The sequence below is a fragment of the Lissotriton helveticus genome, chromosome 8 (assembly GCF_964261635.1).
Source record: "Lissotriton helveticus chromosome 8, aLisHel1.1, whole genome shotgun sequence".
Classification (NCBI taxonomy): domain Eukaryota; kingdom Metazoa; phylum Chordata; class Amphibia; order Caudata; family Salamandridae; genus Lissotriton; species Lissotriton helveticus.
This window is the reverse complement of record NC_136069.1, coordinates 409,088,634-409,106,693: the sequence shown is the minus strand read 5'-3', so window position 1 is coordinate 409,106,693 and position 18,060 is coordinate 409,088,634. Positions and strand designations below refer to the sequence as shown.

The 18,060-nt window shown below is 45.4% G+C and overlaps 1 protein-coding gene across 1 annotated transcript in view; it reads right to left on the bottom strand.

The window, feature by feature from the left end:
• Nucleotides 1-18,060, bottom strand: part of COG6 (component of oligomeric golgi complex 6) — a 464,502-nt gene that overhangs the window by 418,820 nt on the left and 27,622 nt on the right. Inside the window, exon 3 of the mRNA XM_078657244.1 lies at nt 13,537-13,608. Coding sequence (XP_078513370.1) covers nt 13,537-13,608 — 72 coding nt within the window. The remainder of the gene's footprint in view (nt 1-13,536; nt 13,609-18,060) is intronic.

The window sequence follows — 18,060 nt, the reverse complement described above, 5'->3', positions numbered from 1 at the left end:
GCCCAACTATAGCCCAATGACAGAATGTCCCAGAGTGTTCTAAAGAACAACTAGAGTGCTGACAGTCCTACTTATTACAAAGGTATGGCACACCTGAAGCCATCTTGATTGGAATAAAGTGGTAACTCTTAAAACATTTAATTTAAAAATGAACAAAATGAGGGGGTTCATTTTGCCATAGAAAGTATGATTAGGGAATATATGACGAAATCCCGCATACCATCAGTCCGCAAAAAAAATCCCGCATGTACTATTAGGTAGCAAAATAAAATAACGAAAACTTTTAGAACGAATATGCCTTTAGCATACACTAAACAACTAAACTACCCTAAACCCTAAAACACTACCCCCAGCATGACCCTACACTACACAAACAGTACAACACTACCCTAAACCCTAAAACACTACCCCCAGCATGACCCTACACTACACAAACACTACAACACTACCCTAAACCCTAAAACACTACCCCCAGCATGACCCTACACTACGCAAACACTACAACACTACCCAAAACCCTAAAACACTACACCCCAGCATGACCCTACACTACGCAAACACTACAACACTACCCTAAACCCTAAAACACTACCCCCAGCATGACCCTACACTACGCAAACACTACAACACAACCCTAAACCCTAAAACACTACCCCCAGCATGACCCTACACTACGCAAACACTACAACACAACCCTAAACCCTAAAACACTACCCCCAGCATGACCCTACACTACGCAAACACAACACTACCCTAAACCCTAAAACACTACCCCCAGCATGACCCTACACTACGCAAACACTACAACACTACCCAAAACCCTAAAACACTACACCCCAGCATGACCCTACACTACGCAAACACTACAACACTACCCTAAACCCTAAAACACTACCCCCAGCATGACCCTACACTACGCAAACACTACAACACTACCCAAAACCCTAAAACACTACACCCCAGCATGACCCTACACTACACAAACACTACAACACTACCCTAAACCCTAAAACACTACCCCCAGCATGACCCTACACTACGCAAACACTACAACACTACCCTAAACCCTAACACACTACCCCCAGCATGACCCTACACTACGCAAACACTACAACACTACCCTAAACCCTAAAACACTACCCCCAGCATGACCCTACACTACGCAAACACTACAACACTACCCTAAACTCTAAAACACTACCCCCAGCATGACCCTACACTACGTAAACACTACAACACTACCTAAAACACTACCCCCAGCATGACCCTACACTACGCAAACACTACAACACTACCCAAAACCCTAAAACACTACCCCCCAGCATGACCCTACACTACGCAAACACTACAACACTACCCAAAACCCTAAAACACTACCCCCAGCATGACCCTACACTACGCAAACACTACAACACTACCCAAAACCCTAAAACACTACCCCCAGCATGACCCTACACTACGCAAACACTACCCAAAACCCTAAAACACTACACCCCAGCATGACCCTACACTACGCAAACACTACAACACTACCCAAAACCCTAAAACACTACACCCCAGCATGACCCTACACTACGCAAACACTACAACACTACCCAAAACCCTAAAACACTACCCCCAGCATGACCCTACACTACACAAACACTACAACACTACCCAAAACCCTAAAACACTACCCCCAGCATGACCCTACACTACGCAAACACTACCCTAAACCCTAAAATACTACACCCCAGCATGACCCTACACTACGCAAACACTACAACACTACCCAAAACCCTAAAACACTACCCCCAGCATGACCCTACACTACGCAAACACTACAACACTATCCTAAACCCTAAAACACTACGCCCAGCATGACCCTACACTACGCAAACACTACAACACTACCCTAAACCCTAAAACACTACCCCCAGCATGACCCTACACTACGCAAACACTACAACACTATCCTAAACCCTAAAACACTACGCCCAGCATGACCCTACACTACGCAAACACTACAACACTACCCTAAACCCTAAAACACTAGCCCCAGCATGACCTTACACTACGCAAACACTACAACACAACCCTAAACCCTAAAACACTACCCCCAGCATGACCCGACACTACGCAAACACTACAACACTACCCTAAACCCTAAAACACTACCCCCGGCATGACCCTACACTACGCAAACACTACAACACAACCCTAAACCCTAAAACACTACCCCCAGCATGACCCTACACTAAACAACCACCACAACTCTACACTACACTAACACAACACTACACTACACAACACTACACTACACTACACAATCACTAACCCACGAAAAAATTAACACAAACCCACTTACCTCTCTCGTCATCGTGGTTTTCACAACGCAAATGCATTTACCATACATGCCTTTAAAACGTAATTCTTTGTAAAGGCATGCGCGATAAATGCACATGCGTTTTGAAAAAATGCGGGATAATGGTATGCGAGGTCAATGACCTTGCGGGATAATGGTATGCGGACTGAAAGTCTGCGGGATAAAAAATGCGGGAAAATGGCTGCAAACCATGATTAGCAGCAGACTTCCCTGGTGAGCACTAGCTTTACTACAGTGATCTAATGAGCAACTAGAGTGCTAACATTCAGAATTTATGGCAAATGTGTGACACATCTGAATGCCTTCTTGATAGAACCAAAGTAAACAAGCATTGAAAATGCAATAGATCTCGCCCTCGTTTAAGTTAAAGCCATTCTGTTTGTAATGAGGTGGCTTTTTAGCTTTGCTTTTATTAGTGTTTTTAAAACTTTCATGTAAATAACATGCATATGTATGCATATATATGCATGCATTTATATTTATATAGATATGCAGAGTATATATGTTTATATATGTATATTACCTACTGGCGATAGCCATTGGGTATATATAGTTAGGATTTTTTCTCTATGGGATTTCTGAAAATTCTATGTCTAATAACTTTGGCGTTTGTGGACGGAATTGGCTGAAATTTTCAGGAAAATGGCACATTTTGTTTCTGAGCAGCCCCTGAAAATTTGGGGGGGTTTCGTCAAGGGGGCGCCGAGAAAAAAGGGGGGTCCCAAAACGCGTTTTTCCCATTCATTTTTCCATAGGGCGGTTGGACTCACTTTTAGCTCGAACGGCTGAATAGATTTACATGAAACTTGGCAAAATTGTAGATATGGTTTGCCCGACGTGCCTTTGCTATGTCTCAATATATGTGCTCCAGTGGATTTTGAGAAATTAACGTTTAAAAAATATATATATATCTGTGACAGCGCTCCGGTTAGCGCCCCGGTTCGCGTACCTGACGCGTAACGGAACTTCGCGAAGTGAAGCTGATTGGCTCTCCGGTGTCTGTCAACATTCTAAACAGTCCGGAGCGGCCGCCATCTTGTCTCTCGGTACGATCGAGAGACAAGATGTGGTGAAAAACGAAGGGGGAAATGAAGGAAAGGGGGCAAGGTAGACCACTCCTGACCCCCTAGGATTGATGAGGGGGATATTGAAGTGCCCCGCGGGGCAAAAAATAAAAAAAAATTTTTTTTTTGCGATTTTACGCCGTAGAGGCGCGTCCCGGTACGCGAACCGGGCAGCTCACCGGGCAGCTCACCGGCAGCGTAGCTGTCAACATTGTAAACAGTCCGGAGCGGCCGCCATCTTGTCTCTCGGTAGGTTCGAGAGACAAGATGTGGTGAAAAAAGAAGGGGGAAATGAAGGAAAGGGGGCAAGGTAAACCCCTCCTGACCCCCTAGGATTGATGAGGGGGATATTAAAGTCCCCCGCGATTTTTCGCGGTAGAGGCGCTTCCCGGTACGCGAACCGGGCAGCTAACCGGCAGCGTAGCGGGAGTCCGCCATCTTGTGTTTTTGGAGCGTCCGGTTCACGTACCGGGTAGCGTCCCGGTAAGCGTAACAAGGGGAAAACCAAGAGAAACAGTAAAAAAAAAATTAAGGGAATAGATTTCCAGCAAACTTGGCAAAATTGTAGGGACTGTTTGTTTGATGTGCCTTTGCAAGGCCTCAAGATATGTGCACGTGTGGATTTTGTCTAATTAAGGTTTAAAAAAAATATATATATCTGTAAGCGTGCTCCGGCACGCTTACGTTACGGGTTTTGTTTACGCTGCAGAGCCGATACGTCACGGTTACGCGACGCGTCATGAGGCGTCTCACGTGGCTACGTGATACGTCACGTAATAAAGAATATATTTTACAGCTATAGATATTAGCTTTTAAAAAACCAATGAAATTCACTGAAAAAACCATAGGTTATAGACCATATATAGTTAGGAATTTGCATTTACAAAACCTTGAAAATTCACTGAAAAAACCATAGGTTAGAGACCATATATAGTTAGCTGGACATTTTATTGACATAAAACCAATGAAATTCCATATATAGTTAGTTGCACTAACTATATATCGCGCACCCGCAATCCACTGCTGATGATGTCACATATTACATCATTCATGACATGGTCAGTGACATCACTGATGACATCACTGATGACATCTCAAATGACATCTCAAATGACATCACTGATGACATCATGACACACCAATACCAGTTACTACATACGCACTCACTGATTCCTACGTCTACACACACATTCACTCATTCACCCATACAATCACTCATACATACAGTCACTCATTATTACAACACTATCATATGCACTCATACACCTATGCAGACACTCACACACTGCCACTCATCCATGGAGTTACTCACACACCTAGTCAGTCCTGTAAAGAATCAATCACACTTCCATTTCCTCATCTATACAGTTAAACACAGAACACCATACTTCAGTGACATCACTGATGACATCACTGATGACATCTCAAATGACATCACTGATGACATCTCAAATGACATCACTGATGACATCATGACACACCAATACCAGTTACTACATACGCACTCACTGATTCCTACGTCTACACACACATTCACTCATTCACCCATACAATCACTCATACATACAGTCACTCATTATTACAACACTATCATATGCACTCATACACCTAGTCAGTCCTGTGAAGAATCAATCACACTTCGATTTCCTCATCTATACAGTTAAACACAGAACACCATACTTTTCACACATATACTAACACATACTTACTCTCTTATACAATCACTGATACAAGTACACATTGATATGCACAGAGTCACACACCTCCCAGCCAGCCACACACACACTCAGTCTTCCATACATCCACTCATTCTTCAATATGTAAAACATATTTAAACTTTACAAAAACACACAGACACTAGATGATGTCATCAGTGATGTCATTTGAGATGTCATCAGTGATGTCATCAGTGATGTCATTTGAGATGTCATCAGTGATGTCATCAGTGATGTCACTGACCATGTCATGAATGATGTAATATGTGACATCATCAGCAGTGGATTGCGGGTGCGCGATATATAGTTAGTGCAACTAACTATATATGGAATTTCATTGGTTTTATGTCAATAAAATGTCCAGCTAACTATATATGGTCTCTAACCTATGTTTTTTTCAGTGAATATATATATATATATATACTACCTGTGTAGAATGGGGCAATGGGTCTTTTCACTACCTGTGTAAAATGTTGATATCCTTTAAAGTGTTTTCAAATACGTGTTTGTTTTAAATATATACAAGCCATCAATTATTCCTGCCATAAATGTATTATTGAATATTTTTTGAAAAACGGAAAATCAAATGACATTGTCTGCTTTCACTTTTGTACTGTGATGTCAGCGCGCTGTCCACGTAGCATGTTACAAAAAGAAAATAACGAATTCAAGACATGATGGGATCTCTCTTCGTTATTTTTTTAAAAATGTAAAAATCCTTCTGTTTGCACCAGAAGGATTTTCTTTAGCAATGCGCTTGAGAAAATGTTTACGTCAAGCATACTACCTGTGTAGTATGGGGCAATGGGTCTTTACACAACCTATGTAGAGCAGAGAAATGGGTCTTTACATTGCCTGTGTACAATGGGGCACTGGGACTTTTCACTACCTGTGTAGAATAGGGCAATGAGTCTTTGCACTACCTGTTTAAAATGTGGCAATGTGTCTTTTCACTACCTGTGTAAAATGTGGCAATGGGTCTTTTCCCTACCTGTGCAGAAAGGGGCAATGAGTCTTTTCACTACCTGTGTAGAATGGGGCAATGGGTCTTTTCACTAAATGTGTAAAATGTGGCAATGGGTCTTTTCACTTCCTGTGTCAAATGTGGCAATGGCTCTTTCTACCTGTGTAGTGTGCTTGACATGAACGGTTTTTGTTATGTGTATTTAAGGGGTGACCGTATTCTACCGCTAGGGTGAAGTTGGAGATATCCAGAAGAATAATTGTAATAATAAAGACAAACTTCCTCACACACCTTTTATATTTGACACAGACTTTCCTAATTCCTTTTGCAGTGAAGAGCACTGGGAGCCTCCACCATAAGTTACTTGGATTCATCTGCACAATAAATCACCAAGAATATAAACAAAAAACAATGTTTAAGTCCATCTTCGATGGTGGTCTGGGTTTCCGACACATTGGCCGTTACATTCAATCCATGTAACCGCAACAATTAATAGAGCTCACAACACCTCATAACCGTAAGCATTGTGTCCAGGTACGAGGGACACGTTCAAGGATCCCCATACACGGGTTAGCCTCGTCCAGACCACAAAATGACTGTATGCTGTTAAACTCCACTAACACAACATTGCACTATGGGAATACAATTGTTAGAAGAGGGGAGAGTATCAACAAAAAGAAATACAGAGTTCCCCGGTTGCAGTCAGCTAAAGGACTGTCATTGGTCTCTCTCTTGTCGGGTCAAACAGTAAAAAGGTGAGTGTAGTGAACCCTCTCTTGGAATTTTTGGGGTACCTCACACAAGTCGCCGGTTGGACTACACTTGTAATCCCACCCGGTGATCGTTCAGCGTCATCATCGGTACCCTGCCCCTGCGCCAGGCTGGCAGTGCAATGCCTGTCGGGCAACAATACTTGTTGCTCTTTGGCGGGGATCTTCTATTCCTTCGCCAAAGGGTGTGTGGATGTAAGGGGACCATGCAAGGAGGTAATATGTGAGTGTGCAAAAGTGAGCGTGGGTGAAATAAAAGGAGTCAGTGGAGTCCAAAAATTGGGATTTTAATGATATGGCTCACTGCTCTATTAAAAATACAAGGGGTATAGAGGCAGAACTATCAAGGTAGTAAGCCTCATTCAACCCTTGGTGAGTGGATGGTCAACATGTTTCTTGCTTATAGAGCAATTCGTCAGGACCAAGGGGTGCTCATATGATTTGCAAGGGCTCCCCCGTGATCAGGGGGCCCAGTATACGACCTGGTAGGTGTCGTATGGCAGTCCTTTCCTCAGGACCCTTCCCAGGACTAAATGGGAGAGAGAAGAGAGAAGTGTACTGTTAAGGAGAGACCAGAGAGACATCATGGACAAACGTGGAAACATTCGCGTTTTGTGACTGTCATAATATACAGTGGGTGAGCATGCCTTTGGTTTGCTCAAGGAAGATCGCATGCTTAGTGGTATCCAACAAAGTTGGTTGGAAGTTTGTCATGCAGTAAAAAACCTGTGAAAATCAAGGGCTATTACTGTGCTATCAGCATGCGCGATAGCTAGTGGAAATTGAGACAACATTTGTGGGGAGAAAAACAGACTTCAAACATGTCTTTGTGAAGTTTCAGAAAAGAACACTAGATGGAGTCAGTGTATGGGTAACTAACCCTTGGATTAAACCGTAACACCAGCCGCAATAATACAGTGATGGTAAAATTTAGAACAACCTTACCCGTTTGTTACACTACGGAGGCTTCCTCGAGCTGACCGGGTGGGGCCAGGACTTGGTGGAGACCACCTGTTAGGAGGAAGTATCCCCGCCATGTTATCGATTGGCGGTCAATGCGTCTCCCCATTCAACTGCTTAAAGCTTGGTCCCGCCGTGGCGCTCAGAAAGAGGTGCATTCTGCGCCCCCGCGTGCGCCTCTTTCTGAGCGCCACGGCGGGACCAAGCTTTAAGCAGTTGAATGGGGAGACGCATTGACCGCCAATCGATAACATGGCGGGGATACTTCCTCCTAACAGGTGGTCTCCACCAAGTCCTGGCCCCACCCGGTCAGCTCGAGGAAGCCTCCGTAGTGTAACAAACGGGTAAGGTTGTTCTAAATTTTACCATCACTGTATTATTGCGGCTGGTGTTACGGTTTAATCCAAGGGTTAGTTACCCATACACTGACTCCATCTAGTGTTCTTTTCTGAAACTTCACAAAGACATGTTTGAAGTCTGTTTTTCTCCCCACAAATGTTGTCTCAATTTCCACTAGCTATCGCGCATGCTGATAGCACAGTAATAGCCCTTGATTTTCACAGGTTTTTTACTGCATGACAAACTTCCAACCAACTTTGTTGGATACCACTAAGCATGCGATCTTCCTTGAGCAAACCAAAGGCATGCTCACCCACTGTATATTATGACAGTCACAAAACGCGAATGTTTCCACGTTTGTCCATGATGTCTCTCTGGTCTCTCCTTAACAGTACACTTCTCTCTTCTCTCTCCCATTTAGTCCTGGGAAGGGTCCTGAGGAAAGGACTGCCATACGACACCTACCAGGTCGTATACTGGGCCCCCTGATCACGGGGGAGCCCTTGCAAATCATATGAGCACCCCTTGGTCCTGACGAATTGCTCTATAAGCAAGAAACATGTTGACCATCCACTCACCAAGGGTTGAATGAGGCTTACTACCTTGATAGTTCTGCCTCTATACCCCTTGTATTTTTAATAGAGCAGTGAGCCATATCATTAAAATCCCAATTTTTGGACTCCACTGACTCCTTTTATTTCACCCACGCTCACTTTTGCACACTCACATATTACCTCCTTGCATGGTCCCCTTACATCCACACACCCTTTGGCGAAGGAATAGAAGATCCCCGCCAAAGAGCAACAAGTATTGTTGCCCGACAGGCATTGCACTGCCAGCCTGGCGCAGGGGCAGGGTACCGATGATGACGCTGAACGATCACCGGGTGGGATTACAAGTGTAGTCCAACCGGCGACTTGTGTGAGGTACCCCAAAAATTCCAAGAGAGGGTTCACTACACTCACCTTTTTACTGTTTGACCCGACAAGAGAGAGACCAATGACAGTCCTTTAGCTGACTGCAACCGGGGAACTCTGTATTTCTTTTTGTTGATAGTCTTTCTAGGACACATACATTGGACCCCTTTAAATAATTGTCCTAACCCTGTGTTCCTCCCTGTTGATACAAAAAAGAAGAGGGGAGAGCACAGACCCGTTGCCCGTAACCCCACTACTCTATAAACCGGACCTCCCACTAGAACAGCATTTAGGGAATGGTTAATGTAGGGAGATGGGTTCTGACCAATTCCCTGGACCCCAGGGACTCCCTGAGTTTTTTGCTTTTGGACTACCAGGTTTTTGGACTTTTAGTGTGTGTGAATTTCACTGATTCTCACCCACAGTATATTCTCTTTAAATGGATTGGGAGTGCTAACCGCCAGTTCCCGGCTTTCGAAACAAGGTCCATTGCTGCGCAGATACGTTAAGGAGCTCTGAGTTGACTGCATGTGAACACGCGAGCACAACTGTGTACACAGGCCAGAAGGCTGACCGAGTGGAACTACTGTCCAGCTCAGCCTGATAACTGCGCCCAGACAGACTGTTGCAGAAGGTACTGTTCAGGTATTGGTACTGACCTGTTGTAGACTTTACCATGTGGGTGGGAATTCATAATGTTAGTTTGTAGTGCTTCACTGAAAAAAGCGTGAACTTGGATTAATTATATTTGCTTTGCCACAGATAGGCCTGGAGAATTGCATGATGCACCAAGTGCAGATTCAATGTCACTTTTGTCATATCTGCACTCATTCTGGCATTAGGCGATTTGTCCGATGTCTCTGACTCAGCTCCTAATTAGATTCCTGGCTTTTCATACCTGTGCTGAGCCACATTGATTACTCTGCTGGCCTGCCAGAGGATCAAAGAAAGAAAACAGAAAAGAAGTTGGCCCTCTGGGAGACCAGGCATGCACAGCACTCCTCTCATTGAGCTTTGAGAACTCCCCAGGGAGGGTCAACGCCCCACAGCCCAGGTGCTCCAGAGAGTACGGGCATCTGCATCGAAAGGGAAAGGGGACAAGACAAAATGTAACACCTTAACCGCGGCGGGAATTCCGCCACGGTGCGAGGTGTTCCATTGAGTGGGCGGGGCTGCTCCGGCCAACGGATGTGCGCAGCACTACGGAGGTAGTGCTAGCGACGGCCGTTGGCCGACGGGCGCAAGGAAAGGGTTAAAGAAAAAAAGATCAAAGCAATTTGTTGAGGCACTAAGCTGCCTAGATAAAAGAAAATAGCCCCGGGGTGAAGTTGTGTACCACAATGACTATGGGCACTAATTTGAGTATTGGTCACATGGAGCCCAGAAGGGCAGAAGCACCATGGTGTGAGGAGGACACTAAGGGACCTCTCAGGAGCAGCAGAGAGCCCCCTCCACAACCTTCACAGCCTCAGACTGGCATTACTCCATCACCTCAAGTCTCCCAGCTGCTTGTAATAGTGACAGGGGGAGAATTCTCTACTTGTTTTCAAGCGCCCCTGTGCAGGAGCAGGCCATTCCAGGTCTAAGCAGTAACCACTGAGACAGCTCAGAACAGAGACCAGGTAGGAGGTACAAGAAAGGTCTGAGGGGTGATATCTAGTTAAAATGCTAAGATTGATCATTCTTATACGTAGACTAGTGGACTGTCTTATGGCAGAAGCAGAGCGCCTGGAACAGGCATCTCTTTTGAATAGGGAGTCAATGCTGTACGTTGAGATTTGCACAGATGCTAGAATATTCGGGGATGCTCAATACCAATCTAGCCGCTGCATTCTGTATGAGTTGTGGTCTACGAATCAGGTAAAAGGGAAGTCCTACAAACATGATATTACAGTAATCCAATCTGCTTATAATCAGCAATTGGATCAAGTGTTCCCTGTATGCTACAGGAATGAGTGGAAGATTATCGTTAGTATTTTTATGATACAGAAACAAGTGGAAGTACGTTTCTGGATGTGAGCGTCAAAAGACAAATTTGCATCAAAGAGTACTCCCAGATAGAGAACATTAGAGTGTGAGCAAGGACTAGTCTCCAAAAAACGAGGCCTGCAAGATAAAGACTGACGGACCCGGTCTTTTATGCAGGGTCACCTCAGATGTTAGACTTCCTTTGCAGAACCCATTTTTAGTTCTTTAGGACTGATTGGTGCATTTATTACCAGCTAACTAGTGGTAAGGAGCTTGTGATCTCCCTTGAAAACATGGTAACATTAGCCTATGCCTGATTAAATTAAATGTACCACTCATAAGTCCCTAGTATATGGTAATAGAAGTACCTAGGGCCTGTAAATTGAATGCAACTAGGCGGCTGTAGCATTGAGCCACCCACTAAAGTAACCTTTAAAACATTAATCAAGGCTGCCACTATAACCTGTAGTGCACTTTCTAACAGTCATTTAAATCTGGCAACATAAACCTTTTGCCAGGCCTAAGTCTTCCTTTTTAATACTTAGAAGTCACCACTACGGTAGGTTCTAAAGGCTCATGGGGCAGGGTGAATGGCATTTAAAAAGCTTTTACATGTCCTGGCTGTGGAAAACTCCTAAATCGTTTTTCACTGCTTTAAGGGTATCTCTCCCATAGAATAACACTGGGTTATCTTTTACACTTAGTAAGTGCTAACTTTAGATTGGGAGCAGAGAGAGATATGGCGTTTACATTCGAATTCTAATTTTAAATCTTTGATGCTAAAGTGGGATTTTAATTAACAATTTTGAAAATTCCAGTTTTAGAAAGTTGGCATTTTACTGTCCAAATCAACTGTGCCTTTCTGACAGTGTCCTGGGTCACCTAACTGTGAATGGCTTTGCTGTTGTGGGTTGTATATTACTTTCAGACAGTGAGATAAAGGAAGCCTAGGTGTAAGTGGAGAGGGTCTTCCTGACAGGATGGATGGGAGGAGCTGTACTCTACCCTGGTTGAACCTCAAAGGACCCTGCTTGCACAATAGACAAAGGAACCAGGCACCAGCCCTGCCCATGCCTTTGTCACCCTGAACAGTTTGGGGCCACACCCAGAGGAAGTGGAAGAACTAACCAGAACCAGTTTCGAGGGTAGGCCAAGAATTTTCACACACAGGGGCTTGCACCATGTATAAATTAGGGGTGGGCGGAATTTGCGTAGTCGCACTACGCAAAGCTCCGCGAAACGGTAAAAAATCTCCACGAGCACGCAAAAGTTCTGTGAACACGCAGAATTGCTTGTTCCATCCGTTTGCAATGCTTTTTTCGTGTTTGCGAACGCTGTTTGCGTGCTCGGGGAGATATATCTCGCGAACACGCATTTTCAAAGCGCGAACAAGCAAAAAATTCTGCAAAGCCGCGGATCGTGGAATTTTTGGCAATTCCACATTCTCCGCGGAACGCAAAATTACCCAAATTCCGCATATTCCGCAAGCGGAACAGATTTTACCACCCAGGCCTAGTATAAATGTGACATCTTCAGTACCCCTCATCAGCACATTCCTGAACCTGTTGAAGATTCAGAAGAAGTACTGTCCTGCTGTCTGAGGAAGAGGCACTGACCTGCTGACCTACTTGCCTCAAACCTAGGCTATGCAAAGTGACTCCAAGGATCAGTTGGCTGACCTCCTGTGTGTGCTACAGGTACACAAACCAAGCTTTCAGGGGCCTCTCTGCAACAGCACGGCTGACCAGCAGTCACTGGACCTGCCTGATTCCTGCTGCTGTCCTCTGCTAGAGTGAGAGATTCCCTGAGGTCCTGGACCCTTGGCTAGCGTCTGTGCATATTACTCCTGAAGAAAAGGTGAAAATGCAGAAATGTTGGGCTCCTCGTGACCACTTTAAGCAGAGTATCGAAAGCCTGTAATGACTGCTAACGGGAAGCTCCAGCGGGACTTGCTCTTCAAGTCAACAACAATCGTACATGACGACCGGCAAGGCAGACCTGCACTTTGCACCGACAGTCCGCAATGATAGCCAACACAAAGCTCCAGGGATGCCTGGCTCTTTGGGAGACAGCGACGACCAAACAACATTCAACCTACTTTTCACACTGGCAGTGACCTTCTCGCGGCCCCCGTGTTTGCAAAATGAACTCTTCATACAGGCTTTCAGAAGGCAAGTCTTCAGCTGGACTAGTCTGGTCCCTGTATTCAAGCCACGCTCCACCACAGTTGGCCTGAACGTATGACTTTCCCCAGGTCCAGCGTGAGCAGATATTAATAAGATCATGCCTAACATAGATGTGATCTAATGTATGTTCTGTCTGATGAGTGTATCAGCGAAAAGAGAGACACATAATATTTGCCTTTTTCCTTTAAAAAAAATCAGGACTCTCCTTCACCAACTGGCAATGAGATTCTGCAATTTTTATAATTTAAAAATAAACTGGGAAAAAGGCTGGATTATACTAATTCCTACCTTCAACCGACCGGTCATGTCCTCACAACAAGTGCTCATCACTTGTACGTCTTCATGTATGCTTTCCAGTTCCTGGTGAATGAAGAAGAGGAAGATATTAATACGAATTTGTTTGCACTGAGAACACAACTAGGGTAGGTGACCACCTGCAACTCTTAGATGAGGAAATACCATTACACCAGCCAGTGATCCTGCTGTTTCCTTCATCTAATTGCATAATACATTTTTGCATACACTTCTGTTTATGCACCATAAGGTCTTACATTGAATGCATCATGATAATTCATTCACAGGTCCTTAAAAGTTATTTTGTGGGGACGTCTTTGACCTTAGACGTTCTCCAATTGTTGCTTGTGGAAAATGGCTTCACACTGTAGCAGAAGAAGAAACTGCTTCACCTGAGCTGTTAGATAAAAGCAAATGGCTGTGTAATTGCCGCTTATACAAAACATTTGATGCACTAATCCCCACAATATCCTGTCAATCTTCTGTGCACCAAAACAATCTCAATAAATTACACCAACCATTGAGAATGTCAGGACAGATTTGAGAAAGAATTTAGAGCAGGTGGTAGTGTGTGGGTGTGGTGAGGTGTGTGTGCCAGTCAGTCAGTCAGTCAATGACAGAGAGACTATGAACTAAGAGTAGCAACTGACCATAAATGAAACATTCCTTTCTCTTAGACATGCATTTTCTTCCCGTTCAATTAAGCATGGTTGGGTAAACATGCAGAGAATAGCTGAATGGAAGAAGAGAGGAGACACACAAACCTGAAAACATGTTTTGTTTTTCACATAGGATCCCCCCACTCCTGAAATAGTGTCCCCTAGCCAACATAAAAATATTACAAACAGCGAGACAGCGTTCATAAAGTCATGTGTGATGCCTATTCCAAGTTTAAATGAGCATGGGTGTGCTGTATGAAAGCTGGAAAGTGCTGTAGGGATATGTATGTACATAGAATCCCTTTCCATTTCGGAGTCACACCGGAAGCCTTAAAGGCAGAAAGGCCTGAAGCTCAGTGAATGTTTATGCAAATAGTGTTGTTTTCAAAGTGGAGCTTGCCCACCACCCCAGGGGATCCACGCCCGGGCCCTCCGGATGAGGAGTCAGAATCAATTCTGGGAGGAGTATGAGGCTTGAGTATCCCAACCTCGTCTGTCCAGTGAAACACCTCCTCTGGCATCTTGAAGAAGTGTGTGTGTGTGCCTGGTCGGAGAATTCTCAGGCGGGCCAGAAACACAGTGATCAGCATACAACTTCTGCTATTCAGATGACAAGAACACTCGGGCTACAATTGTACATACGTTCCTCTGCTATTAAACGTTATTATGCGCAGGGGATTTCCAGTGGGGATCCATTGGCTGAATGTTGCTTCTACTCCCCGTTCGGGGTGGGAGACATATCATGCTTCAATGTTTATGAGGTATTGGGAAGGTGGGGAGGGTTGGGGGGTTTAATTCTGGTGGCATAATCAGTTCACATACGTGAACGGATGCATGTACATGCATCCGTTCACATACCCCACTGCCAGTCATGACATCTAACTTGATGGGATCCGGAAGCAGACAAATTCGGATCCTTAGCTGGAATGTCCGTGGCCTCCTTTACAAGATCAAACGGGGAGCAGTACTCTGGCAGGCTAAACGCTATAAAGCGGAAGTCCTACTCCTACCAGAGACCCATCTACTGGGCACTAAGACACCTTGCCTGGCAAGATTTGGATTTGTTCAAACCTTTAATTCTGGTTTCACTAGGGGTTCCCGTGGTGTAGTGATCCTTATCCACCATAGCGTTCCAATTGTCTACTGCAGGACGTGGTCTGACCCACAGGGCAGATTCATGGTAATTACCGGAACACTATATGGTGAGCCCCTCGTTCTCTGCAGTGCATACGCCCCCCCCCAGCTTGGAACAGCGTACAGCATTTAACAACACTCTGGACTGAGATTCCACCCGGCCTGACTGGAATGATGTACTATGCCCAGTTGGAGATAGATGGTGCAGAGTGGGCGATTAACTCCTGTGTGAGAGTCAAAACTACTGCCCTTGATTCAGGGGATGGGGTGGGTTGACTCCGGCAGGACAGTACACCCCACAGAACACAACTACACATACTTCTCTGGAGTGCATGAGTCATTCTCCCACATAAATTACATATTTATATCTGCACTCCACACCCATAGACTACTGGCAACTGAAATCCTGCCCCAGGGCCTGTCAAACCATTCACCAGTATCGCTTCAACTATGCCTCGACCCTAAACGCTCCCCGTTCCGCTGGCAGCTCTTGTCATGGTTGCTACAAGACAAGCAATATAGGCTAAATATACATACGTCCATCATCAATTATGTTTCCCATAACATGGGAAGCCATGAAATATACACTTAGGGGAGTGGAAATTGCATTTTGCGCTGCACAACATCGACAGCGCAGTGAGAAGCTATTACAGACTGAAGCCCGGCTGACTGCCTTAGAGCGCAGAAGCAGAGACGAGGACGGAGGCACTGCGCACAGACAGCTGCTTAACACACAGCAAACTCATGCCAGTGAGTTGCTGGATGAAGCTAGAATCTACAGGCTTGCTAATCGTAGCTGGATTTACCAGTGGGGTGACAAGTCCAGCGCCTCACTCCATCGCCTATGTCAACAGACAATACACCCACAGACCCTCCAGGTATACATGGCCCAGACGGGAAGATACTCACAGACCCTTCACACGTTGCAGCTAGCTTTGCTAACTATTTTACAGATCTCTATACTCCATGGGAGACCCTGCCCAAAAATACTATTCATAGGTTCCTCGCCGACCTGCCCCCGCTGACCCTCTCTGACTCTGTAAGCGAGGCACTTGATGCTCCTATGTCGGCTGAAGAAATGCAAAAAGCCTTAATGTATATGAGCTTGGGCAAGGCACACGGCCCAAATAGATTCCCTTGAGAATTCCTCAAAAAATACCAATCTCAATTGATGGTACCATATCTGGCGGCCCTTAACGCCGCTGTGGACAATGGCTGCCTTCCTCCGGACTGGAGACACGCAGAGATAGTCATTTTCCTAAAGCCGAGCCGGCAGCCTGAACTTTACTCTTCATACCGCCCGATTTCTTCCCTCAACGTCAAAGCCAAACTCCTGGCTAAGGCAATTGCTAATCGCTTAGTCCCACATATAACAGACATGATCCACCCTGACCAGGCCGGCTTTATGCCCAGCCATGCCACACGGCATAATATTTGTCGTGCACACAATGCTATTGGTGCGTGTACTGACTCGATGGACCGGCTGCACTCATCCTTGCGGATATCGACAAGGCATTGGATTTGCTCAGTTGGCCTAATCTCTTCGCTTTGCTTAGCCGCCTGAATATTGGCCCTCGCGTTCTTACTTTAATACATCTTCTGTATACCGACATCACAGCTTCAGTCCGCGTGGCGGACTCCATTTCAGGAAGCTTCGCTATTGGGCAGGGAAGTCGTCAGCGATGCCCCCTTTCCCTCTACCTCTTTGCGTTGGCCATGGAGCCGCTGGCGGCGTGGGTGAGAATAGATGTATGGCTTCGAGTGGTCGAAGGATGTCTTGGACCGCATAGCGCTCTATGCAGATGCCATGCTGTTCTTTCTCACGCAGCCCAATAGAACTGGCCCGCGCCTGCTCAGAATCATGCACATTTTTGGCGAAACTTCTGGTCTCTACATGAATCAGGGTAAATCCTTTCTGTGGCCCTTGAGTGGAGAGGATCAATTGGGAGGATGGTCGTAGGAGGTTCCAATGGTTTCAAATATTTGGGGTTGCTCCTCTTGGCTTTCTCAGTCAATTTCATGGGACAGGAATCTGCCCCACTGTGGTCTCAGACGGGGTATCAGGTGAGCTTGTGGTCGTACCTACCTCGGTCCCAGTTTGGTAGATCTGCCATATTTAAAATGGTCTCTTTGCCCGGTCTCCAGAATCACCAATACCCAATATGGCCCTCATAGGTCTGGCAACTAAATGCAATCCTGGCTCTGTTCCTCGGGGTGGGGGCTTGGCACAGTGCAAATGGCCTTAAGGTCCTGCTTCCAGTCTACCTACTGTGGCGGCATGGCTAAACCTGATATTTAGGCCTATCATGCAGCTTCACATCTTCTCATCCTCAACAACTGGTGGTACGTAGACAGAGGAGAACCAGCGTATGCAGTCGAGCGTTGGCTGATTGATGCCATACCGCTACATATGATCCTATATTCCGGCCCGACGCTTAGAGGGCCGCCACCTGTGAACAGGATGGTTTTTATGACCTGGAAACAAGTATTATGCTTCACAATGGGATGGTGGGGTTAATTGACCAAGGAAACCACTCTGTGGCACAACTGCCTGTTGCCACAGTTAGGGCAGCTGTCCGGGTTTCGGGGTTGGGAGTCTATTGGGATTGACCCAGTGGGGGCGGTTATACATGGTTGGAATGTAAAGTCATTTCAGGAACTCCAGACAGAATATGCCATGCCCTTTCACAATTCTACAAATACCTCCAATTTCGTCAAGCTTTCT